The sequence below is a fragment of the Mustela nivalis genome (assembly GCF_964662115.1).
Source record: "Mustela nivalis genome assembly, chromosome: 6".
Lineage (NCBI taxonomy): Eukaryota > Metazoa > Chordata > Mammalia > Carnivora > Mustelidae > Mustela > Mustela nivalis.
Window position 1 is genome coordinate 150,327,734 of NC_139025.1, and position 24,837 is coordinate 150,352,570.

A 24,837-nucleotide genomic window follows, 5' to 3' on the forward strand; every position below is an offset into this window, starting at 1 on the left:
CTTGTTGTTGGTAGAATTACCTCTATTGTTGACTTTCCACTAAGTTGTTGCTGTGGGCAACAGGAGAAAGGGACAAGGAGATGGGGAGATTTCTGACGGATCCTTGGTAATCCTGTACCTGTGATATAAGGCAGGGAAGAGGTCAGATACAAAGAGTCAAACAGGGAGCCTCCAAAAGGAGTTATAAGTACATGATACGTTTAATACTTATTGATCCAACTTAGACTTTTAAAATACAAGACAGTGGGGCGCCTGGGTGGCTCAGTGGGTTAAGCCGCTGCCTTCGGCTCAGGTCATGATCTCAGGGTCCTGGGATCGAGTCCCGCATCGGGCTCTCTGCTCAGCGGGGAGCCTGCTTCCTCCTCTCTCTCTCTGCCTGCCTCTCTGCCTACTTGTGATCTCTCTCTGTCAAATAAATAAATAAAATCTTTAAAATACAAGACAGTAATGGAGAGGAAAGGAAGCATCTAAAAAAGGAGCCTTTACCCTCACTTCAAGGTTCAGGACGAATTATCCACGAGGCTCTGTCTGGATTGCAAACTGGGCCAAAGGGCGGTTCCAAGCCTTTGGAGCCATGGCTCTGGGCCAGACAGTGTATGAGGGCTCCGTGCCAGAAAGCTCTGCTGACAAAGCCAGTCCTCTGGCAGCTTCGGCTGGGAGTCCAGAATGTGGGTGAGAGGTGAGAAGCGGTGAAAGGGCACAGGGCAGTGCCCCGGGAGCGGTCTGTCTTCCAGCCCCAGCTTGAGCGACAGTCACCGTCTTTCCTCCCCTTACCCCCCACCTTCCCACAGGAGCATAGGGACCTTGGTCCTCCCGTGCACAAGTGGACCCCACTACTAAGCTCGGCATTCAAAGCTTCATTGCTCGGTCAATTCTCAGGGAACAGCATTCAGCTGTGAATGTGCTGGCCTGTCCAGGCGTTAGGAACGCCTTTGGTGGTTGTTTTTTTTTTTTTTTTTTTTTTAAGATTATTTATTTATTTGACAGAGAGAGAGCGATCACAAGCAGAGGGGCAGGCAGGGGGCGGGGAATGTAGGCTCCCCACTGAGCAGAGAGTCTGATGTGGGGCTCGATCCCAGGACTGAGACCATGACCTGAGCTGAAGGCAGAGGCTTTAACCACTGAGCCACCCAGGTGCCCCATGCCTTCGGTTTTTAAAATCCCTCATGAATGTAGAGGCTTGGAGGTGGGGAGGGTTCGTTAGAAATGGGAAAGATGCACAGGGAGGGAGGTATGAGGGTACTGTTGAGGTTTTCACAAATTCCAGAACAGGTAGTATTTCTCAAGCTCCCCATCACCCGCCCCCACGAAGTTGCAGAGGATAAAAGTACAGAGACGGATGCCGCCATAACCTGCCACCACAGATTCGAGACCAACTTCTCCAGGCAGACGCCCGAGTGCCACCTGTCAGAGCTGAGACAGGAGACGCCGTCCTGGATGAGAGCCCCTCAGAGGTCTCTTTCCACCCCGCTGCTCCAGGCTAAATCTTTCTTCATCCTCCTCCTCGGCGTGGATCTTTCAGGCAAGAGCTCATTTTACCAGAGCAGCTCTCCCAGCCGTGTACCCCCTGATCACCTCTGACTCGCCCCCCTTTCAGCTCTTCCTCATTCCCAGGACACACTCTCAGATACTGGAGTCTCTTTTGTCTAGAAATTTATTGGACATAATTAATCTAGGACAGTAGAGGATCTGGACAAAGTAAAATTAATTGCTCAAAATTTTACTTGCCCTGACCTAGCAGCTTTCGATTCACTTAGAATTACCGAAGTATTTTGATTAAACACTTGAAAAATATGAGCGCCAAGGACCTGAGCTGCTTTTTAAGAATCTCATTCACATTTATGGGAAACATATTTAGCGCGCGTTTCTTTTGTCATTTCCATTCAGGTAAGTGAAATGGCTTCACTGATAGGACTGACATTAACCCTCCCACCTGGTGGCAATCTATTTTTCTGCTTCACTACCCCCAAATCAGGGGATCTGCAATCAACATAGAACTCAACAGCCAAGATGGGAAGTAGGACCATGAATAAATGGCCTTTTCCTCATTGCTCTTTTCCACTCCCCAACCGCCCCACACATATGAAGTCTGATTTCTCTTAGAAAACGGTGGTGCTCCTCTGTTCAGAGTACTCATGAAATTTCTTAACTGCGTAACTGTTGTTGAAAATTAACGTAGCAGTGCCCGAACTGTTATATGACTTTAAATAAAAAAATCTGGCTGGTGAATCTAGATACAGCTTTAATTTTTCTATAAACCACTAACAAAGTTCTAAAAAAGGCTTTTCACACAGGACTCTCACACCTCCACTCAATCAGGAAGGCGATGAACTATCCTTGAAAAACACTGGATTTGGAGTCTGAGGAATGAGGTGCTGGTCTGTTTTTTTTAACCGGTTTCCTCATCTGTCACAGGCTACCCACAGGCACCTGTCATGACCTCCCATATTAGGGGCCCCCAGTCCTTTCTACGTGCTTCTGATATCTGCTTTCTCGCTGCACTCCCTAAAGTCACCATTTCTACCACGAAGGTGCCTGATGCTTTTCTGATTGTACTTCTGGACAGAGGAAGGGCAGGACTTCCATGATGAAAGGCTGTGGGGGGGGGCGTGGTCCTTGAGGGAGAAGCCCTGTGGGGGGGTGGGGGGGTGGTATCTGGTCAGAGGAGGAAGAGGTCTTTACTAGGTCTGAGAGAGGGCTGATGTCAGACCTACGGTAGTTGCACAAAAGCAGTGAGGCGTGCACCCCAAAGGTTGCTGTATATTAATGTTTCAACTGTTTGGGCCTTTTTCAATCGTTATACATTTAGCAAACAATGAGCTCCCACTATGAGCGTAAGATGCTCAATAAATGTTAGACGAAAGGAAAAGACTCAGAAATTCAGAAGCCACTCCAGCCCTCTAAAAAACACCTATAAATCTTCGCGTGCCCCATTCTCCATTCTTGGCCCCACCTTTGCTCACACCACTAGTCGCTAAATGCTCCCACGAACAAGTCTTTAAGTGCTGCTTGACGCGGTCTGTGCCTCATGCAGACGCACCCTAGACGCTGTCTTTCAAGCAGGCGCCGGTCTCCGTCCGAAACCGCTTCAGCGCACCCTCAGCTTCATCTGCGGATACGCCACGACGACGATGCCCGCTATGGAGGACACAAGACCTCCAAGTCCAATGATGCCAGGATTGAACTTATGGATCCCCAGCTGGTCCAAGGGGTTCAAGAGATCGCAGAAGTTCTTCACTGTGTCCAGGAGCAAGGGAGGCTGCTTCTTCAGAGATCGGAACAAGAGGAGGAGGAAGGACTGGAGCCATTCTGTTTCCTCATCGGCCACGCTGTACCCAAGAGGCTCCTGAGACAGTGACTGCTCCGCCCTCGCCCTGTCGCGTGCAGCCTGTTCCATCTGCAGGGAGAGCTCGTACAGGTCCCTGGCCAGGCTCAGCAGCAGACAATAGTAGTAGTGGCGGGCAGCCCACATTCGCCATTTCTCTTTGTTAATGCCGGAGGCAAGGCCTACGCTCCTCACCCAGAGGACGGTATCACAGATGAAATAAAGCACACGGTTCACGTTGGCTAATGTCAGGCATACGCGGGGCACCAGGTCAGTGGCGTGAACGCTCTCCTGGGTCGCCTGCACAGCATGTACCACGTTGCCTAATCTGAACCCTGTGAGAAGAACCCACAATGGTTAACGAGTATCAAATTACTATATCATATGAAGGCAGAAGCCCTGTATTGGGGTGGGAGGCCAGCACTGGTGTGTTGACTACTATGTGAGGCTCAGTCTTCGCTCGGGAATCAGGAAGGGCTTTACAGCATATTAAGGACACCGAAAATGATCCTGGCAGGCACAAAAGACAGTGATTCTTTAAATAAAGTTACCACCTTCGTTCCAGTGAACAGCTTAACACTGGCTTACAACACCCTTCAGGCAAGGTCAGTCGTGAGTGTGGATTGCGACATCCGAATATGACCAGTTATACATCTTTAGAAGAAAAGTTCTATAACAGGAAGTTTAGATGCAACTTTATTTAGTTACTTACTTATTTATTTCTGCACACAAGAAGCTTTGATTCCCTGTGGCCATTTCTCTGACTCAGATCCCAACAATCTTTTGGCGAGTCTAATGCCTTAGATTTTATTTACTTTCCAAACAAAAGATGGCTTTTCTTATAAAACATCATTATCATTTTGCCATCTGTGTGGTCCAATCCCCCTTTGGCTCCCTACTCAGGAAGACAAAGTGGAGACAGTAGGAGTTAGTGGCTAGGAAACCATTAATATTGTCTTCAGTGACTCCTACTTAAATTAAATCGACCACTGCAAGGTATACCCTCATCTGAACATGTAACTCAGTTCCTCAGGGGTGTAGCAATCAACAGGTATGTCTTGAGCACCTACCCGGAAGGAGTTATAGTCCTACGCATTATGGAGAATACAAACAAAGTACTTTCCTTAAAGGACTATATCCTAGACTCAGCAAATGCTCAAAAGTAGCTACCCTCAAGAGACTTATAATCTCACGAGAATGTCTGGTATGATTTTATCAAAAATACACAAACCAGATTGCGTAATGAACTATCCTGGGTTCCAGTTCTGGCTCTGGCATCAACTGGCTGAATGACCCTGGGTAAGTCCTTTCCAGACTTCAGAACCTTACCTCTAAAGGACCTGTAAGCTCTAACATACTAAAAATTCTGAAAACTGCTAATCCTATCCTTCAAAGCCATCCAAAAAAAGCTAGTCCTATCCTCCAACATCCCTCTACTTGACAACCTAAGTGCTCTGTCAAGCTAGTTTCCTCATGACCTCCTAATACAATGGTTTGTTCATAACAATTCTGAGCCTTCGCAGGGGAAATCACCCTTCAAGGCCTTCCTTCCCTTTCTCTCTTAGCTATACCTCAAGTTCCACTGCCTCCCAAATCTTTTCCCCCGCTTCTATCCTAGCTAATATATCTGGCACTAAATCTTGTATCATTATTTATACAATGCAATCTCATTTCTCTCGTAAAGCTCAGCTATACCTAAAGTAGGTGCTCAAAATGATTGTTCAGGGGCGCCTGGGTGGCTCAGTGGGTTAGGGCCTCTACCTACTGTAGGCAGAAGCTCATGTCAAGGATGGCCAAGACATTGCCTAACTCTAAGAACTAAAGGTGAGCTAACTAACACAGGCTATGATTAAGCAGAAAGATACAGCGTAGCACCAACTGTGCACAAAGGAGGGTGTTTGTGAACAGTCTGCAGCAAAACATTGTCTTCTTGGCCTCTCCTTTCGAGAGGGCAGCCTTCCTGGTCGACTTCACCAGAAAACCTCGAGGATTAGAAATTAAAGATCTGGGGGCACCTGGGTGGCTGAGTAGGTTAAGCCTCTGCCTTCAGCTCAGGTCATGATCTCAGGGTCCTGGGATCGAACCCCACATCGGGCTCTCTGCTCAGCGGGGAGCCTGCTTCCCCCTCTCTGCCTATCTGCCTACTTGGGATCTCTGTCAAATAAATAAATAAATAAATAAAATCTTAAAAAAAAAAAAAATTAACAATCTAGAAAGTATTCTGTGAACTGCAGGGTCTGATGATCTGAAACCGGGAGCCACTGTCACTCATGAGACAGGGTACTTACATTTGCGGCCAGTGCTCACACTGGTCTCCAGTTTCTTGAGCTTCAGTACCACCTTCTCTTTGCCAGCTTTAGGCTCTAACAAGTATCTAAGCAACATGCATGTGTATTGAGTGGCTCTGGAATGGAAAAAAAAAAAATGAGAATGATTTACAAGCCAAATGAAATTTGAATCATGAAGTAAGGAAAGGAGGAACACGTGTTGCTAAAAGCGAAGTTTCCAAGACAAGTTCTCACATAAGTGGCTCTTACAAGAGCACAATTCTGTAACAGTCACTCCACGGGGCTAAAGGGCAGAACATGGGGCGGAAATGTGACACAAAGGTAATGAAACAGAACGGTGAGGTAACAGTGAACAGCCCTTCAAATGGCCTGTTGCTGGCACAGAGAAATGGGTAGAGGCACAGTGGAAATGGCACAAAAATCTCCCTCATACTAAGTCTGCAGCAATCCCTAGTCTTTCTTTTCTCCTGTGTAGAACGATTTTTCCGATTTCTAAAATGAACCTTGTACCTATCGCCAACTACTTATGTGATCAGACACACACTCCAACCAGAACTGAACGAAAAGTTCGGTTGTGAATTTTTTGCAAAAGGATTAAACACACACCAATGCATGAATATGTAGAGATAAGTTTTTACATTTGTCTTTCAAAACTAGTTAGGATTTGGGGGGGCCTGGGTGGCTCAGTGGGTTAAAGCCTCTGCCTTCAGCTCGGGTCATGATCTCAGGGTCCTGGGATCGAGCCCCACAGTGGCAGTGGGCTCTCTGCTCCACGGGGAGCCTGCTTCCCCCTCTCTCTCTGCCTGCCTGTGATCTCTGTCAAATAAATAAATAAAATCTTTTTTAAAAAACAAAACTAGTGGGGCGCCTGTGTGGCTCAGTGGGTTGGGCCGCTGCCTTCGGCTCAGGTCATGATCTCAGGGTCCTGGGATGGAGTCCCGCATTGGGCTCTCTGCTCAGCAGGGAGCCTGCTTCCCCCTCTCTCTGCCTGCCTCTCCATCTACTTGTGATTTCTCTCTGTCAAATAAATTAAAAAAAAAAAAAAATCTAAAAAAAAAAAAATATTAAAAAACAAAACTAGTTAGGATTTTATATAAATATGGACTCCTGCTTAATAGTAGCCAGTAAAGCGATCATTATTATGACTACAAGTAACACTGCCTCATTAACAGCAATGGAACCCACGAAAAATCCTGTGACACATGCTCGAACATCTAAACGCACTGAAATCCATTTAATAAAGTGGCTGCCTGTTTCCCACAAGCCTCTAACTGCACTGGAATCCCTTCAGGCTACAGATATGATTCTCAATAAAAATGGGGGACATTTTCCGAAATGGAGAAACTGTTATTGCGGATGAAGTAAGAAGAATTTTTAAAGCAGTTTCCTGGCTATAGGGCTCAAGTCGGTCATGCCAGTAAGTCCCCTTCTCAGATTTGGGCTAATAGCAGCAACGTGTCCAAAACCCAGGTATTATTTTATGAATGCCAGTTAGTTCACAGGAGCTATAGATAACCACAGGGCTTGGGAAATGAATCCTAGAGATCTCAGATCTTGGTGAAAAGTATATCTAAAACAATTATTTTACTAACCAACCTCCCTAATGAAGCTTGCAGGGTACATTCCAAGTGCACTGCATTTGAAGCCTTCTTTTTAATGAAGCTTGTACACAGTGCGACCATTTAAAAAAAAACCTATCAAATAAATTACTACAGTGGTAGGGGCTGGTCATTACCATGGTGGTGGGCACGAGAGTTACCTGTGTGGATTTAAATCTCAGCTCTGCCACTGTGTTCCTATTAACCTCCCGCTTCAGTGTCCCTATCTGTGAAATGGGAATCACTTAGAATCTCTACCTCTCAGGGTTGTGATGAGGGTTAAATGGATTAACAGTGGTAACATGTTGAGAACAAAATCTGGCATCAAGTCGGTTTTGGAAAATCTCATGATCAGGGCTCTGCACACTGGCCTGTTTGTGTCAGCCCTGGCACACTCAGAAGAGAAGGGAAAGCTGTTAAATGAAACCACAACCCTAATTATTCCTTCTTTACTACTGAGCAAGAATCAACCAAATTTCTAAAAGAAACATCATGAACTAATTAGTATGAAAGCACAACCTCTGTTCAGTATTTCCAGTAGCATAGCAGGTACCGCAGAGGTGCAGTCAGCCCTGTCTGGTGCTCTCCACACAGTGCCTGGTTTTACAGTTCACAGAACTATCTCACACACAGAATCTTGCAGCGGCCAAGAGCAGGCTGCCCTCAAATGTGCCCATTGATTATTTTAAATAAAAGTTACTTAAGAAACAGCCAGTGCAGGGACACTCAGACCCTCCTCTGTCCCCCAGAAAGCAGGAAACACATCTCCCATGTGAAAAATACCTTCCCTGTACTAAGGAAGTCAAAAGACATCCTTATCACCAGAGATAGGTGCTTTAAAACTGAGAAAGTTGTAGAAGCAAACCTTGTTACTTTTTTCCTAATCCTACTACTCTCAGATCCTGCCGGCTCAAGAGAACTTTCTGCGCCTCCCTTAACTACATAGAATCTAAATTGAGGGTCTTTCCTAGCAAAAGCGTTATTAGCAGAGATAAATTTTATCTGAATGACCCATCGGTATGGTAGGGCAAACAGTTCATTACTGAGTATCTGCTCTCCTTAGGACTGTAAAATGCATTCCTTTCCTCTGAAATCCCAGACCTCTACTCCCTTCTCCTTAGCTCAGCATGAGACAGACATACACACACACACAAAACACCCCTCATTTTCCTGTCTTTGGAATTTTCATGTCTATGTGGACACCCTGTGTACACCTGTTAAATCTGATTTTCTCTTTTTAATCTGTCTCAGGTCAACTTGATTCTTAGTCTAGAAGGATCTTTGAGGGAACAGGAATTCTTCCTCCCTGACAAACTTGAATCAGCTCTTCAACCATGGCCATTTTAAACATTTTTGTCATTCTTACATTTTTACTCAGATCCTTTTACAAAAGCTTCCTGCAAATGTGTTTGATCTTGAGAGATTCATAATAAGGAACTTTGACAAATACAGGTTTCCAATAACCTTAAGACCATAGAACTGAACTGGGAAAGAATTTCTGGAACTAACAGGAGAACTGAATTAAAGCAGATCAAGAAAAAATAACAAGGGATTAAATGAACTGAGAAGGATAATTATAATTGTGACATTTTTGCTTAAAATATTGATAAATTTTTAATGTTTTGTTTTCCAGATTTAAGAAAATTTCTTCTCTTAAGTAAGCTACGATTTACAACAATTTCTTTTTTCTCCCTATCTGATCCCTTCAGAATTCAAAAACACCCACTGAATTCTTATATATTTTTGACAACATATTTATTTGGCCAAGTTCAGTAAGAGTTTGCTCTCCTTGTGACAGGACACAATTGGAAGCATGGGTTATGTTCAAAGGCTGTGACTGGAATGTCACATTTGGGAGACAGGCTTTAACTCAGATATGACTAGACAGTTTGAAGGCCTAAGGGTGATCTATGGAGCCAGTAAAGCCCTTTGGAAAAAGAGTCTGACAGCTTGCTTACCAGGTTCCCAGGACCCCTACCAGGTGAGTAAGTCACCTCCTGACAGGTGCAAAAACCTCAGGATATTTTGGGGACCTCAAGAGGAGAGGAATTAGCCTTAATCTCTAGGTATTAAAGGTGACAGCTGAAGGCAAGTCTTTGGCTTGACTTCTGGAATCAAAAAGATTCCTTACAAAAAGTTCCAGCAAAGCAGATTTTAAAAGGCCTGTATGATTAAGCAGTATTTTTGCTGCACTTATGTAAATAACCAGGCCAAGTTTCTCCAAACTAGATATATTTTTGCAAAGAAATTAGTCTTAATTAGTCTTAATTGGTAAAATGAAACTGATGATACAAAAACAAAACTATGTTGCAATAACACAACTTTGTGGATATTAGGTTCAAATAACAATTTTTTATGAACTGGACTAGGTCCTGGTTTCTTCTAGTTTCTTCCAATGCTTGGTTACAATTTTCCAAACTAATATTTTTTATATTCTTGATTGAAAATCATAAGTAGGGGCACCTGGGTGGCTCAGTGGGTTAAGCCGCTGCCTTCGGCTCAGGTCATGATCTCAGGGTCCTGGGATCGAGTCCCGCGTCGGGCGCTCTGCTCTGCGGGGAGCCTGCTTCCTCCTCTCCTCTCTCTCTACCTGCCTGTCTGCCTGCTTGTGATCTCTGTCTGTCAAATAAATAAATAAAATCTTTAAAAAAAAAAAGAAAGAAAATCCTAAGTAACTAAAACTGCCCTTTTTCCTAAAGCCCTGCACACGGAGCATGAACAAGTTGATGTGAACTTTAGAAAAACCACAACAGCTCACACATGAGCAATTTTCATGCCTGGTGCTCTGTGAGCCACTCAAAATGATCACCAGAGACACTCAAACTACAAACCAAGCAATTCTGACAGATGGCCACTGCCTGCCCTCACTTGATATAAAGATCCTTTAAACCTGCCAACTAGAAATCCTTGACTGGCTATACTCAGAACTCAGAAACTGGTTTGTAATTTGATCCGATCATGAATCATTGTTTTTCTTTTGTTTTCATCGAAATGCTTTATTACCTGATTATCTGAACCACAGGCCTAACTCTGAGAACACTCTTGCATCACCACCTCCTGAAATGAGTTTAACTAAAATGACCTATTGTCAGAACTGAGTCGCTGGTTTAACGAGACAGGGCCATCTATCAGCTCAACTTTTAATGTAGGAAACGTCCAGGAAAGTTTCAGAAAGGGGAAGTGTAGCAGCCAAGGGTAAGCCACCCCAAAGTGTATCACTCGGGCACACTGATTATTTTAAGTAAGAAAGTTACTTAAGAAACAGCTGGTGCGGGGACACTCAGACCCAGAAAACACATCTCCCATGTGAAAGATACCCTCCCTGTACTACGGAAGTCAAAAGACATCCTTATCACCAGAGACAGGGGCTTTAAAACGGAGAAAGTTGTAGAAACAACCTCGTTACTTTTTTTTTCCGGAATCCTGCTACATCGGCTTAAATCCTGTTCAGGATTCCCTCCTAAATGCAGTTCTCAAACACCTGTTTTCTTTATCCTGTCACTTCCTCACAAATGTTATTGTCTGTCTAAAATGTATAAAAAGTGCCTGCCTGGGTCATTTCTCTAGGTCTGAATTTCAAATATGGGACTCTGTGCACGCACCTTCTTTTTCTTTTCTCCCCCTCCTGTGAAGCTGTTCCGTGTAAATGTAATTCTTAGTCTAGTTGAAAGACGTTGAGGGTAGGGGGAGAATTTTTCCTGCCCTACAATCTCAAAGAGATAGACCGGGCGATAATAGTAGATAAATACAAATTCTGTCTCTCCGTAAGCATTTCATGGATTATGTGAAGCCACAACCAAATGGCTGGCTTCCCGGGTCACAAATGTCAGCCCAAAGTTCATCTTAGAAAAAAAAAAAAAAAATCCCGGGGGACGCCTGGCTGGCTCAGGCGGTGGAGCCGCGGACTCTTCATCTCGGGGTTGCCAATTCGAGCCCCACCTTGGGTACAGAGATTACTTAAAAAAATAAAATCTTTAAAAAAAATTTTAAAGTGCCGGGAGGAAGGCTGAGTGGAGAGGTCCCGGCCTTCCCCAGGTTAGAGGAACGCTGCTGGACTGGTCCAACACCGTCAGGGCCCCGGGCGGCTGCGGGGCCACACACCGGGCTGTCCCGCGGAGGCTCGGGCGGACGGCGGGGTCCGGTCCGCCAGGCTGCCTGCGAGAAGGGCTCCGGAACCGAACTCCGTCCTGCCGCCGTCCACGGGGCGAGCCCCTCCTCCGGAAGCCGGGGGACCCGAGACCCGGCTCAGGTCGCAGCACTGGGAAGGGGGTGGAGGTCGCGGGCACCCGACTCACCTGAAGAGTCGGTCCCGGCCCTGCGTTTGGTTGGTGAAGCGGATGAAGGTGTCCATGGCTTCCGGCCCGAGGCCACGTGTCGCCCCGAGTTCAGTCGTGAGTCCTCAAGGGCTTCGCCGGGTCCCCTCGGGAGAAGCTCAGTCTCCCCTCCCCCGTGGGGGCGGGCGCGCCTTCCTTAGAACGACTTCGCGGGCTTCCGGTGGGGACCGGAAGTGGGGGTTACTAAGGCGACGCCACGCTCCCGGCCCAGGTGAGCGGAAACTTGGCTTCTCCGCTTGGGTTCAGCGGTTCCCCGCGTGTCTCTGGAGGCCCCTCGACATCTAGGGTCTCCTAGAGGGGGACTCGGGGGGGGGAATCTCCCGATGCTCCTTGACATCTAGGATCTGTTAGAGGAGGACTCGGGGTGGGGGATCTCCCCAGCCTCTGACCTTTCCGGAGATCCTGAGCACTCCGGAACCCCATGCGGCATCCCGAATGGAGAGTCCCCTGAGGTTTTGCTTGGGGACTTTGGGGCCTAATCGTGTCCCACCTCTGTACCTCGGTTTCCCTTGAGCAACCCCAGCTCCAGTTTGGGGTAGGAAATAGAGCAGAGATAACCCAACACGTGGCATGTATTTCCAGCATGGAGAGTCAGGTAAAGCGGGAGAATTTTCTGTGCGGATCGTTAAGAACTCAAGATTGCCACCTGAGGAAATCCTAGAGGGGCTACTATGAACAAAGTTGGGGCAGAAATAGATTCCGGCGAAATTGCAGCACGGAGCGTTGGTTCTTTGGGGCTTGAAGACATGGAATCCCACCCGCTCTATAATAGTAATATTACGAAATATACCCCCTACAATCAAAAAGTTTATTTTTGTAACCTTTATTCCCTTGGTCAGGCCTGCCCTTAACATTTGCAGGCCAGGGGGAGGATTACAAATAAAGACCCACATACCGTATGGTTATTTTTAAATTATTTTTAAAAAATATGTATTTTGGGGGCGCCTGGGTGGCTCAGTGGGTTAAAGCCTCTGCCTTCGGCTCAGGTCATGATCCCAGGGTTTTGGGATCGAGCCCTGAATCAGGCTCTCTGCTCAGTGGGGAGCCTGCTTCCCTTCCCCTCTCTCTGCCTGCCTCTCTGCCTACTTGTGATCTCTGTCTGTCAAATAAATAAATAAAATCTTTAAAAACAAGTATATATTTTTAAAGATTTTATTTATTTATTTGAGAGAGAGGAGTGCTCAGGGACATGGGGGGGTTTGCATAGAATTAAGACAAGGGAGCAGAGCCCAAGCACACTCGCAGTGCGTGGGGGTATGTCTTCATCAAATTTTGTCTTTATCAAGGGTTTTGCCCATGATGCGCCTTGGTGTAGATTTCTTCATGTTTCCTTTGCTTAGGGCTTGTGTTCTTCTTGAATCTGTGAGTTTACAGTTTCATCAAATTTAGAAATATTTTGTCTATTTCTGCAGGGTTTTTTGTTTTGTTTCGTTTTTGTTTTTTTGCCTCTTCCCTCCTTTGGGGATGTCAATCACACTTAAATTAGACTACTTCAGGTTCTCCCACACCTTTCTTCATTTTTTTTCCCTCTCTCTCTTTGTTTAAGTGTTTCTAATGCTGTATCTTCAAATTTCCTAATCCTCTGTCCATCTAATTTGTTTTGCTCTGAAGAGCTTGTGATTAATCTGATCGAATGTACTCTTCATCTTAGACACTGTAGTTTTCATCTTGGGAAGTTCAGTTTGGGTTTCTTCCACATCTCTAGCGAACATTTCCTCTTGGTTTTTAAACACATGAAATACATTTATAACTGTTTTTTTTTAAGATTTTTATTTATTTATTTGACAGAGAGAGATCACAAGTAGGCAGAGAGGCAGGCAGAGAGAGAGAGGAGGAAGCAGGCTCTCTGCCGAGCAGAGAGCCCGATGCGGGACTCGATCCCAGGACCCTGAGATCATGACCTGAGCCGAAGGCAGCAGCCTAACCCACTGAGCCACCCAGGCGCCCCATTTATAACTGTTTTATCTGCTAGTTCTAATAAGTGCGTTGATGATGAGTCAGCTTCAGTTGCCTGACTTTTCTCTTTGTGAGTTTCTTGCCTCTGCATGCCTGGTCTTTTTTTTTTTTTTAATTGGATCCCAGATATTTATTTCATTGGATGCTGGATATTTCTGTTTTCCTATAAATATTGTTGAGTTTGCTCTGGTATGCCATGAAGTTACTTAGCAATTTTTTTATCTTGTCACTTCTAAGATTTGACTAGCAGTACCAGAGCAACGTTAATTCCAGGGCTAATTTTTCCCTTGCTTGGCAAGAACTTCTGATCACTTCACCCAGTGTTTGTGAATTATGAGGCTTCCCATTCTCCTCGGTGGAAACCGGCATTATTCCTGGTGTGAGTTCAGCTTACTGTTCCTACCCATGATTTCAGGTGGCTGTCTTCTGTCATATTGGGGCTCAGCTAGCTCCTCTGGCTATGCACCAGAAACATCACAGATGAACCCTAACGGGTGAGGTAAGAGGATCGCAGTAGATTTCTTCAAGGGTTCCATGCCCCCCACCCAGTGCTCTGACAATGCAAGACCCCCACTCCACTACATGTGAATCATCTCAGAATGGACCCCATGTGCCACATTAAATGCCTTTATTTACCTGTGATTTTGAGAGCCTTTTTATAATTTGTGCAGTTTTGAGTTCGATGAAGTTCAGGTTACTTGTTCTTTTCTATGGACTGAAATGTTATGCACACACACAACCTGTAGCTGATAAGTTGTGATAGTTTTGTGAATGTTTAATTATTTTCATTTCTTGGGGATTTCTTTTTTTTTTATTCCATTTTTTCCCCCGAGTCTCAAACATTTCTAGAGGCCCTAGAAAAATCTCACAGGCCATGGGCACTCTGTCTACAGAACTGCCAGTCAGAAGCAGTGGGCCTAGAGAGAAAGGACCAAACGAGACGGCAAGGATTCGAAGTGCTTGGATGGCATCTGGTCAGAGTCGAGGGGAAGGAAGGAGAGCCGTTCTGGCTCACTACCCAGTAGGCCTGGCCATAGCCACTTGCAGAGATGCAAGAAGGAAGAGAAGACCTAAGTTGTAGGAGAGAGGTGGGACCCAGAAAGACACTCTCTGAGCAGGAGCTGGAGAAAGACAACAAGGATGCCACATTTCCTCTCCCTGTGCCATAGCACCCATCATCTTGAGCTATTCTGGAAGATGTGACTCATTAATACCCAGTTCTGCTAATATCCTTATTATATGAAGGGCATACTTTAGTAATGTGGTAACAATCCCGTGATAAATAAGGAAAGCACCAGTCTCTAGAATGAATAGTTCCCAGGGATTTTTGTGCTAGAGAGAGAGATGTGCTGTCTTCTGGTAACTTCTCTTTTTTCTCAAAGGACCTCTGCTTGCTTCCTTTGTCAGCTTTTCCAAGTTTCCTAGACGCTCCCAGTACCAGCTTCTGTGATGTCAACCCCCAGAGGAAGTCAAGTCTCCAGTTTTATGAGAAAGGGGGTGCTTGAGGTGCCATCCCCAACAGAGAAGGACTGGCCGAAGGATGATGAAGATGATTATGTCTTCATAGATTTGGGTGAGGAGGTGGATCTTCTGCCACAGCCTTACCGCATGATCAACAAGATGGTGAACCTTCTGTTTGACAAGTGTTGGGAAGTTATCCAGGAAAGGGAGGCACGGAGGAAAGTTGAGTTCAGCCAGACCCAGCCCACCATCTACGCTCCACTTATAGAAAGCAAGGTATGGAGGTGCTGACCAGGAGTCCCTGTTTCCCAGTAGAGTGTTGATAAATGAAAATGCCTGATCCAGGGAAGGAGCTCCTACAAGGAACCTTCCCTCATTAAGACAGGTGCATTTCTGAAAGATTACTAGGCTTGCTGATGTTGATTAAAATGGATCTAGTAGGGCGCCTGCGTGGCTCAGTGGGTTGGGCCACTGCCTTCGGCTCAGGTCATGATCTCAGCGTCCTGGGATCGAGTCCCGCATTGGGCTCTCTGCTCCGCGGGGAGCCTGCTTCCCCCTCTCTCTCTGCCTGCCTCTCTGCCTACTTGTGATCTCTGTCAAATAAATAAAATCTTAAAAAAAAAAAAAAAAGACAGCCATGGTTAATGGTCCCTCTACCCAGCAAATAGCATGGTGTTTTAATTAATTAATTAATTAGCTAATTAATTAATTTAAAAAATGGATCTAGTAATTGCTTGGGAGAAATGGGTATTCTGATTAGTTGGAGATTATACAGAAAGTCTTTTATATTCTGTTGTTATTTTAAAATGCTTCTGAATACTTTAATCACTCTCTTGCTTGATGATTGGGAATCTGCCAGTGTCTCAGCATTTCCACGGCAGGGAATAGGGACAATTGTCTACTCATCACAGGACCTGTGGTCATGGTTAGTCTTGTAAATGTGTACTTATTCTCAATTTGGTTGTTTTCTCTGGCTCTTTTCTCCTACAAGTAGAATGCTATGACTTTCTTGATGCTTGGACAAAATACTTAGGTGAGCACTGTTTGGGGCGGTATTCTACCTAGGAAGGGCCCACATGCCTCTTTGCAAAGTTAGCTCATGTTCTTGCAGATGGTGGCAACTGAAAATCATTCCTTCTTCCTTTGTTTTTTTGTTTCCTCAGCTTAACAAAATGCCAAATTGTATGGCGATTTCCCAAGACTATGTCTTTATTGGAGGAGCCAAAGGATTCTCCATCTATAATCTGTACAGTGCCAAACGAGTATATGGTTGGGAGAAACTTAAGGTGGATGTCACTTCCATCTGGGCCACAGATTTGGGGAGTGAAATACTTATTGTTCCTGTGGATGAAATGGGTACATGTTCTTCCTCTTTTTTTTTTTTTTTTAAGCCAAATATATAGTTATCTGTAGACTGTTCCAATATAATCTCCTTTCTAGGTATGGGTGGGGCCAGACCTGGAGCCTTCTCCCTGGTCACATAGTATTAACTCACACACACAGACCATGATAGTGTGCAAAGCACTAGTCTAACATTGCTCATAAGCTGACCCATGCAACCCTCACAACAGCCCTGGGAGGTAAGTAGAATTTCTTAACCCTGTTTTTCAGAAGAAGCCACTGAGGCATTGAGGTTAAATAACTTACTTGGGATGATGTAGAAGGAGAGTAGCACAGGCAGGGTGCTGCCCAGCCAGCATGGACCCAGAGCTCACACCCTTTGGGCACTCAGAAATCCCGCTGCTCGAATAAAGTAGGGATCGTTTCTTCCCCTCAGCCTGACGCTGAACCAGGCCTTCATGGGGACGAGAGTACCCAGAGCCATAGACAGTGTTGAGGAGGACAGTGCACTGCAGGAGAGTGAGCCGCCCAGACTGGTGTTTTAGGAAGGGTGCCGTGGTAGGGGTGAGTCAAAATGAGAGAAAGAGATGCGGTTGTGTAGTAGTTGGCTTGCCCGGGGGTGCAATTCTGTACTATCCCCAAAAAAACCTATCTTCTGTTGGGAAAGAAAGACAGAGAGAGTGATAGAGAAAGAAAGAAAGGAAAGGAAGCGAGGGAGAAAGGAGGAAAGAGGGAGGGAGAGAGACCAAGAAGACTGTTGCTTTCATCAAGGAGAGAAATGATGAAGGTCTGAACCAAGACACGGGCTGTTACAATGAAAGGAAAAATCATACTCTGGTTTTGTAAGATGCTATCATTGGGGAAGTGAGCTGAGGGATATTGGGGTATTCTTGGTACTATTTTGGAAACTCTTCTCTAATTTGAGCGTGTGCTTTTTGACACAGCTAGAGGGGGAACGTTGAATTCAAGAGGAATTTGGTCTAAAGATAGGATTGTATTTTATCACACTGCGTTACATCCGCTGGGTTTCACATCTGTGTGACTTCAGTGTAATGCATGGCTGTCCCTGGCACATCTGTGGTCCTGCAGCAGATATCCTGTGGTTGTTTATTGGGTTGAGTTAGACCTTCGCCCACAATGGAACCTTTGCCTTTGTCTTTCTGGATTATGGGTGTCAGAGCGAGTTAGGAGTGTCTTACAGAGGCTTCCGGGACCAGAGGATGGGCCACGGTAGGCAGAGAGAACCCAGCAGGGAGAACAGCCTGAACATGTCAAGTCAGGGGTGGAGGAAGCCAGGGAGACCGAGAGGCCAGGAGGAGGCTTAAGGACCCGTGAGCGCAAGCTGATAATTCAGAAAGTCAGATCTAAAATTCCAGTTCTTTGATTCATTTGTCTGCCTTACCTTCTCTGTTTCAGGCATTGCTAGACTGTTCTATTTTTACAAGGATGGTCTTTTCCTCATCAAAGCCATCAATGAAGTGGTAAGTTCCTGCTGTTTCCCCTAGAAACAGCTGTAGCAAAAATGTAGCCAAAAGCTGTAGCAAATGAAGTTGACTTTTACTATGGAGGTGATGACACCTGTCCTAGAGTTTCATGAAAGATAGAGACTCTCTGGACAGAGGGCCTTCTCTAAAAATATACAATTTAAAGACCCTCCCACCAACTGAGGGCACATGCTGAAAGCTGTGGATTTATTTACCCTGTTTTTGGCAGAGGAAATTTACTAAGAATCTCCAGTCCAGAATGAGCACCAGACCAATATATTCAGCAAATACTTACAAGCCCCTACAATTTCCAGGCTGCTTCCCATCCTGTCTCCTTGCCTATGCTGTTCCCCCTGCTCAAAGTGCTTCCCTTGCCTCCCTATCTACTGTATGTACCTCTTAAATTTCCCTCATTCCCTTACATTTCCTTTAAGAGCAGCTCAGATATCTCCTTCTCTGAGATACTTTCCCCGAAATGCCCCTAAAAACCCAATCTCTCCCTCCTCTGTCCGCCCCCATACAGAACAGAATCTCTGTTGCAGTATTTTCTCTACCTTCCGTCCTTGTTTGTTTGAATGACTACTTCTTCTCTTGGGTATAACCATCCAGAGGGCAGGAGACGTGTTCTTATTCACCCATGTTTCACCCACGTATCCCTTGTTCCTAACACATTGCCTGTCTACCGTAGCGTCTCGGAAAGTGTTTCGTAAATCAAGGAGTAAAAAAAAGAGAGAGGATATTGCTCAGAGTAGATTTTTAACTGCGGTTTGTCTTGTAAAAAATACCACTGATGGGCATCCAAGCAAGTCAGTGGGGAAAAGAAAGTATTTTCAACAAATGATGCTGGAATGCTAGAGGGGAAATGAACTCCACCCTACTTTGTACCATATGTAAGAATCAATTTGAGATGGATTATGGGTCTAAATGTAAAGGCTAAAAACATTATCCGTTTTAAAGAAAACACTGGAAAATATTTTAGCCACCTCAGGAAGGCAACGATTTCTTGTAGCATTTAAAAAAATTTATTTATTTATTTATTTGACAGAGAGAGGGAGAGAGATCTCAAGTAGGCAGAGAGGCAGGCAGAGAGAGAGGGGGAAGCAGGCTCCCTGCTGAGCAGAGAGCCCGATGCGGGACTCCATCCCAGGACCCTAGGATCATGACCTGAGCCAGAGGCAGAGGCTTAACCCACTGAGCCACCCAGGCGCCTGGGGAAGGCAAAGATTTCTTAGGACATGGAAAGTACTAAATAGAAAAGAAAAAATTGATCTTGGGCTTCATCAATGTTAACAACTTATTATTCTCACGGCATAAGCAAAAATTAGCTTGCAGTGTGTCAAAGGTCTATCTGTAAAATCTAAACTCATAAAACCTCTACAAGAAAACATAGGAGGAAGTCTCGCGACTTGGGGAATGGCAAAGAGTTTCTAGCAGCAACATCAAAAGCACAATCCATACAAGAAAAAATTAGTAAGTTGGCCTTCATCAAAATTAAAAGCTTCTTCTGTAGAAGGCACTGGCAAAAGAATAAAAAGACAGGCAGCGGACCGGCAGAAAATAATTGTAAATCACCTACCTGATGAACAACTTGTATCCAGAACATGCGATGAACTCTCAAGATGCAAACTCAACAATAAGACAACAAACAACCCAGTTTTCAAAATGGGCAGGGGTTTGAAAAGAAAAGACGGTTCACCAAAGAAGATAGATGGGAAGTACATGAGCTGTTCAGCATCCTTAGTCATTAGGAAAACGCAAGTCAAAATCACAGCGAGCTACCACAACAGATGTATTAGAATGCCTCAAGTTCAAAAGAGTGACCAACTGTTGGCAGAGATCCAGAACAGCCGGAACTCTCATACACTGCTGGTGGTGAAATACAATGGTTCAGTTATTTTGGCAGGTTTTTCTTTAAGGTTTTTAAAATTTTTTTTTTATATAAGTAATTTCTATACCCAACGTGGGGCTCAAATTCACAACCCTGAGATCAAGAGTCACGCCCTCACTCAACTGAGCCAGCCAGGCAGTTTTTTTAAAAAAGTTAAATGTACACCTACCATACAATCTGGGTGTTCCACTCCTTGATATTTACACAGGAGAACTGAGGGCGTATCTCCATACAAACATGTGTTTGTGAATGTTTATAAGCAGCTGTCTGTGTCCTAGCCAAAAACCAGAAGCCACCCAAACGTCCATTAGCATGGGGGGCGGGGATATGCAAATTGTAGTATGCGCACACAGTAGTATGAACTATTAATGCACATGGATGCATCTTAAAATAATTAAGCTGAGTGAAAGAAGTCAGACACAAAAAGAGTACACACCGTATAATTCCATTTATATAAAATTCTAGAAATACGAACTAATGTAGTGACAGAGAACATCAGTTTTTGTCTGGGGTGGGGTGGGAGAAAGGTGAAGGGATGATTGCCAAGGGCAGAAGGAAACTTCGGGGGTGATGGATATGTTCATGGGCTTGTGGGATGGTTTCAAGAGATATACATGTGTCAAAACATCAAATTGTACACTTTAAACATGTAGTTGGTACATGTTATTATATCCCTAATAAAGCAGTTTAAAAAAATTAAAACTTCTCATCAAAAGATGCTATTGGAGTTCACTCTCTAGCAGGAGCTGACGGGGGGCCCTGAGAGCCTTGACCGGCCCCACCGGCACAGCCCAATGACCCTCACACTCCAGGGGGAGCCATAGCTGTCCCCGATCAGAGTGATAGCAATCCTGAGCCGTGGAGAGGAGACCCAGCAGGGGCCTCCACAATACCCCCGCCCACACCGCAGTGCCCCCGCCTATGCCCACCCGCCCACAAGAAGGGAGCAGTGGCACCTGCTGGTGGGGACAAGGAGGTCATGGCAACAGAGGTTTAGGGACCAGTCAGGTGGTTCCATGCGCAGAACAGACACGGTTTCATCAGCAGCAAGGACACCAAGGAAGATGTATTTGGATAGCAGACTGCCATAAAAGGTAACCCCAAGAAGGGACTTTTTTATATAGGAGATGAAGAGATGGAAGAGTTGGATGTTGTTGGAGGAGAAAGTGTGCAGAGGCAGTGGGCGTCATAGGCCCTGGTGGAGTTCAGCACAAGGCAGTAAATCAGTGCAGAATAGAACCAGGGGGAAACGCTGTCCATGTCTAGGGCTGGGCCTCCATGCAATTACCAGTGGGATTCCAGACTTGTAAGAGTAGGGAAAGGAATGAGGGGTCAGAGAGTGCCCCTGAAGGTCAGGCTCCACACCACTGGGCCCGGCACAGGTGACAGTCCCCACCTGCATGTGGGCAGAGCCCAGCACACTATGCCGACCCTCCCGTGCAGAAGGGACGAAGGGGGTAGACGAGTAGGGTGCAGAAGCAGGTAGATCAGTGAGAGAATCTGTATCAGGGGATGGGCCCACCTCACCAAAGACCCCCTAGAGAGGACAGCAATGAAGAAAAGGAAAATCAAGGAGATGGCACCCAAGGTCAGCAGCCTCCTCAACCCTGCAACTTCTATTACTGATGCAAATGCCTGGAGATCCTAAGCCATAAGATGGCAAAGGGACAAAGCAGCTAAGAATTCAGGTGAGGCGTCATGGCTCCCCAGGCTGAGCAGGGCGGGACTGAGCTAATGCATGCTTACCACCTGTCCTGTCCCCACCGAGTGATCTCGAAAAATAAATATCCAGACTACACCAAAATAAGAGGTTTTTGCACAGCAAAGGAAACCATCATCAAAACGACAAGGCAACCTACAGAATGGGAGAAGATATTTGTAAATGACATATCTAATAAAGAGTGTCCAAAATGTATAAAGAACTTACACAACACCCAAAAACCAAATAATCTAATTAAAAAATTGGCAGGAGATATGAACAGACATTTTTCCAAAGACGACATGCAGGTGGCCAACAGACACATGAAAAAATGCTCAACACCACTCATGATCAGGGAAATACAAATCAAAAAACCACAATGAGATCACCTCACACCTGTCAGAATGGCTAGAATCAAAGATACGAAATAACAAGAATTGGCAAGGAGCTGGAGAAGAGGAACCCTCGTGTGCTGTTGGTGGGAATGTAAGTCAGTGCAGTCACTGTGGAAAACTATGGAAATTCCTCAAAAAATTAAAAATAGAAATACCACATGATCCAGTAATTGTGCTTCTGGGAATTTATCCAAAGAAAATGAAACACTAATTTGAAAAACTCTATGCACCTCTGTATTTACTGTAGTGTTACTTACAATAGCCAAATTATGGAAGGCCCCAAGTGTCCATTGATAGATGAATGGATACAAAATATGTGGTATATACAGATGCAATGGAATATTACTCAGCCATAAAAAAGAATGAGATCTTGCCATTCACAACATGGATGGACCCAGAGGGTATAATTCTAAGTGAAATAAGACAGAGAAAGACAAATACTATATTATTTCACTCTTACGTGGATTCTAAGAAACAAAACAGAGAAAAAAAAGAAACAAATAGACTGTTAAATACAGAAAACAGATTGGTGGTTGCCAGAGGGGTGGGGGGTGAAATTATGACATCCCAGCAATAAGAAGTGAATGAAAGATTGGAACTGAAGACCTTCAGTGCTTGTATTTCTACTGTTGACCAGACAGCTAGAACTAGTGGCATCATCTATGCAGCATCTGGTTTTTATTTTTACTTAAAGATGTCTCTTTTTGGTAATAACAAATGGGTTTTTTGAAAAGTCTGGTTTTTCTCAATACACCTTTAAAGGTTTTAACATTGTTTCATATCTAGCCAAGTTGAGATGTTTGTTTGTTTTGGAGAGAGAGCGAGCCTGGGATGGTGGGGGAGAGGCAAAGGGAGAGGGAGAGAGAGAATCCCAAGCAGGCTCCGTGCCCAGTGCGGAGCCAGATGCAAGGACTGATCTCACCATCTGAGCCAAAATCAAGAACTGGATTCTCGAGCAAACTGAGCCACCCAGCTGTCCCTCACCAAGTTGAGGTTTTTAAGCACCTCATTTTTAATTTGTAATAAAACATTACAACTTGTTTTTTTTTAAAGTCAACAAAATGCAAGCACCTATTAATAAAGGTCTTAATAATAACAAGTATCTTTGTTATTATAAAGATACAATTAAGAAAATGAAAAAGCAGGCCACAGACAACCATAAACATTGAATCTCTCACCTGGCCTGAAATTTGAGCAAATTTCATACCAGGGTTACAGTCAGTCTCTTCTTGCTATGGACTGAATGTTTGTGTCCCCACAGAATTCAGGTTGAAAATCCTAAACTTTGGTGTGAGTATTAGGAGGTGGGGCTTTTCAAAAGGTTTAGATCATGAACCTTCACAAATGGGATTAGTGCCCTTAGGTGAGCCCCAAGAGCTCCCTCAACCCTTCCACCATGTGAAGGCACCTGAGAAAGTGGCAGGCAGAAAGTCTACAGACCAGCAAACAGGTTCTCGCCAGACGCTGAATCTGCCAGATTTTTGAAATCTTTGGAAATCTTGGCTTTCTAGCCTCCAGGACTATGGGAGATAAAGGTCTATTGTTGATGAGTCATCCAATCTATGGTATTTAAGAAACTAGGAAATACATCCAAAACCTTTAGGCGGGAAATCCAAAGTCCACCATTCCTCTCCATCATGAGGCTGACCTTACTCTATCCACACTTCTCTTCTTTCCAGGATGATGCCAGCAAGCAAACCACCTGTGTGAAGGTGGAGATCTCTCAAGGAGGGGGTTTCGCGGCCTTCCTCCTACAAGGTGAGATTAACGATGAGCTGATAAGAAGGTTCAGATGTGTAGCCTCTTCCAGATAACCACCTCCTTTCAAACCTTTTATTTAGAAATAATTTACGGGAGTTGTAAAGATAGGGACAGGGTGTCCCTTGTTTTCCAATACCAACATGTAACATGACCACAGTTCGTTTGTCAAAATTAATGACAGGGGTGCCTGGGTGGCTCAGTGGGTAAAGTCTCTGCTTTCCGCTCAGGTCATGATTCCAGGGTCCTGGGATCGAGCCCCACATTGGGCTCCCTGCTAAGCAGAGAGTCTGCTTCTCCCTCTGCCTGCCACTCTGCTTCCTTGTGCTCTCTCTCTCTGTGTCCAAAAAATAAATAAAATCTTTTTAAAAATTAAGCGATGACATCGATATAATACTATTAACTAAAGGTGGTGGCTTTTTTCTTCAGGTTTTCCCCTTTTTTCCACTAAATTTTTGTTCCAAGGCTCAATCCAGGATTCCATATTCTATTTAGTCATTGTGTCTTCTTAGTCTACTCCGATCTGTGACAATTTCTTTGTTTTTCATGGCCTTGACACTTTTGAAGAATACCAGTCAGATATTCTGCACAAGGTCCCCCAATTTCAATTTGCCTGCTCTGTTTCTCATGATTCAACCAGGGTTAAGGATTTAGGGGAGATGCCAAAGAGGTGACATGCTCTTGTCATTGTATATCAGGGGTATGTGCCAGCAATTTCACCCAGGTTACTGGTGTCTGCCAGATTCCCCCACTACGATACTGCTTTTCCCGTCCCATACTATGTTAGAAGCAAGTCACTAGGTCCAGGCGACACTTAAGGGGAAAGGATTTAAGCTTCTCTTCCTGGAGGCAGAAGAATCAGAGAATTTGGGGGCATATGTTGAAACCACCACAGTAATCGATAACCATTTGGGGGGAGATACTTTGAGACTATGCATCTATTCCGCATCCCCTTGAAGTACAACCCACCAATTCTAGCGTTTGTCGTTGGCTCTTACCTGCTGTCATTATTACTGCCGAGATAGAACATCTTTTATTCAAGTGACTCTTAGCTTGATTTTTATCTTTTTAAAAAGATTTTATTTATTTGGCAGAGAGGGAGAGACAGCAAGAGAGGGAACATGAGCTGAGCAGGGAGCCTGATGCGGGGCTCGATCCCAGGACCCTGGGATCATGACCTGAGCCAAAGGCAGACACTTAAAGACTGAACCACCCAGGCAACCTGACTTTTAACTTTTTTTTTTTTTAAGATTTTATTTATTTATTTGACAGACAGAGATCACAAGTAGGCAGAGAGGCAGGCAGAGAGA

The 24,837-nt window shown here is 44.9% G+C and overlaps 2 protein-coding genes across 7 annotated transcripts in view; one reads left to right on the plus strand and one right to left on the minus strand.

Moving 5' to 3' along the window:
- Positions 1-1,636: 1,636 nt before the first annotated feature.
- Positions 1,637-11,646, minus strand: PEX11A (peroxisomal biogenesis factor 11 alpha). Of its 2 annotated transcripts, XM_082735267.1 has the most exons (3): positions 11,507-11,646; positions 5,614-5,729; positions 1,637-3,660 (listed from the first exon to the last, which is right to left on the minus strand). In XM_082735267.1, the coding sequence occupies exons 1-3, from the start codon at positions 11,560-11,562 to the stop codon at positions 3,089-3,091; spliced, it is 744 nt and encodes a 247-aa protein (XP_082591393.1). In that variant the 5' UTR covers positions 11,563-11,646; the 3' UTR covers positions 1,637-3,088. The 2 variants fall into 2 exon arrangements, with proteins under 2 accessions (XP_082591393.1, XP_082591394.1); XM_082735268.1 differs by lacking the exon at positions 5,614-5,729 and having other exon boundaries at positions 11,507-11,636.
- Positions 11,647-11,691: 45 nt separating this feature from the next.
- WDR93 (WD repeat domain 93) overlaps positions 11,692-24,837 on the plus strand; it is a 42,682-nt gene continuing 29,536 nt past the window's right edge. For 2 of the 5 annotated variants that reach the window (XM_082735259.1, XM_082735263.1), the window contains exons 1-5: positions 11,695-11,756; positions 14,909-15,238; positions 16,126-16,318; positions 17,720-17,784; positions 23,449-23,527. In XM_082735259.1, coding sequence (XP_082591385.1) covers positions 14,951-15,238; positions 16,126-16,318; positions 17,720-17,784; positions 23,449-23,527 — 625 coding nt within the window. In that variant the 5' untranslated portion in view covers positions 11,695-11,756; positions 14,909-14,950. Of the gene's footprint in view, positions 11,757-11,776; positions 12,141-13,916; positions 14,001-14,908; positions 15,239-16,125; positions 16,319-17,719; positions 17,785-23,448; positions 23,528-24,837 lie in introns of those variants that run through there. The other 3 variants (XM_082735260.1, XM_082735261.1, XM_082735262.1) reach the window with 3 other exon arrangements.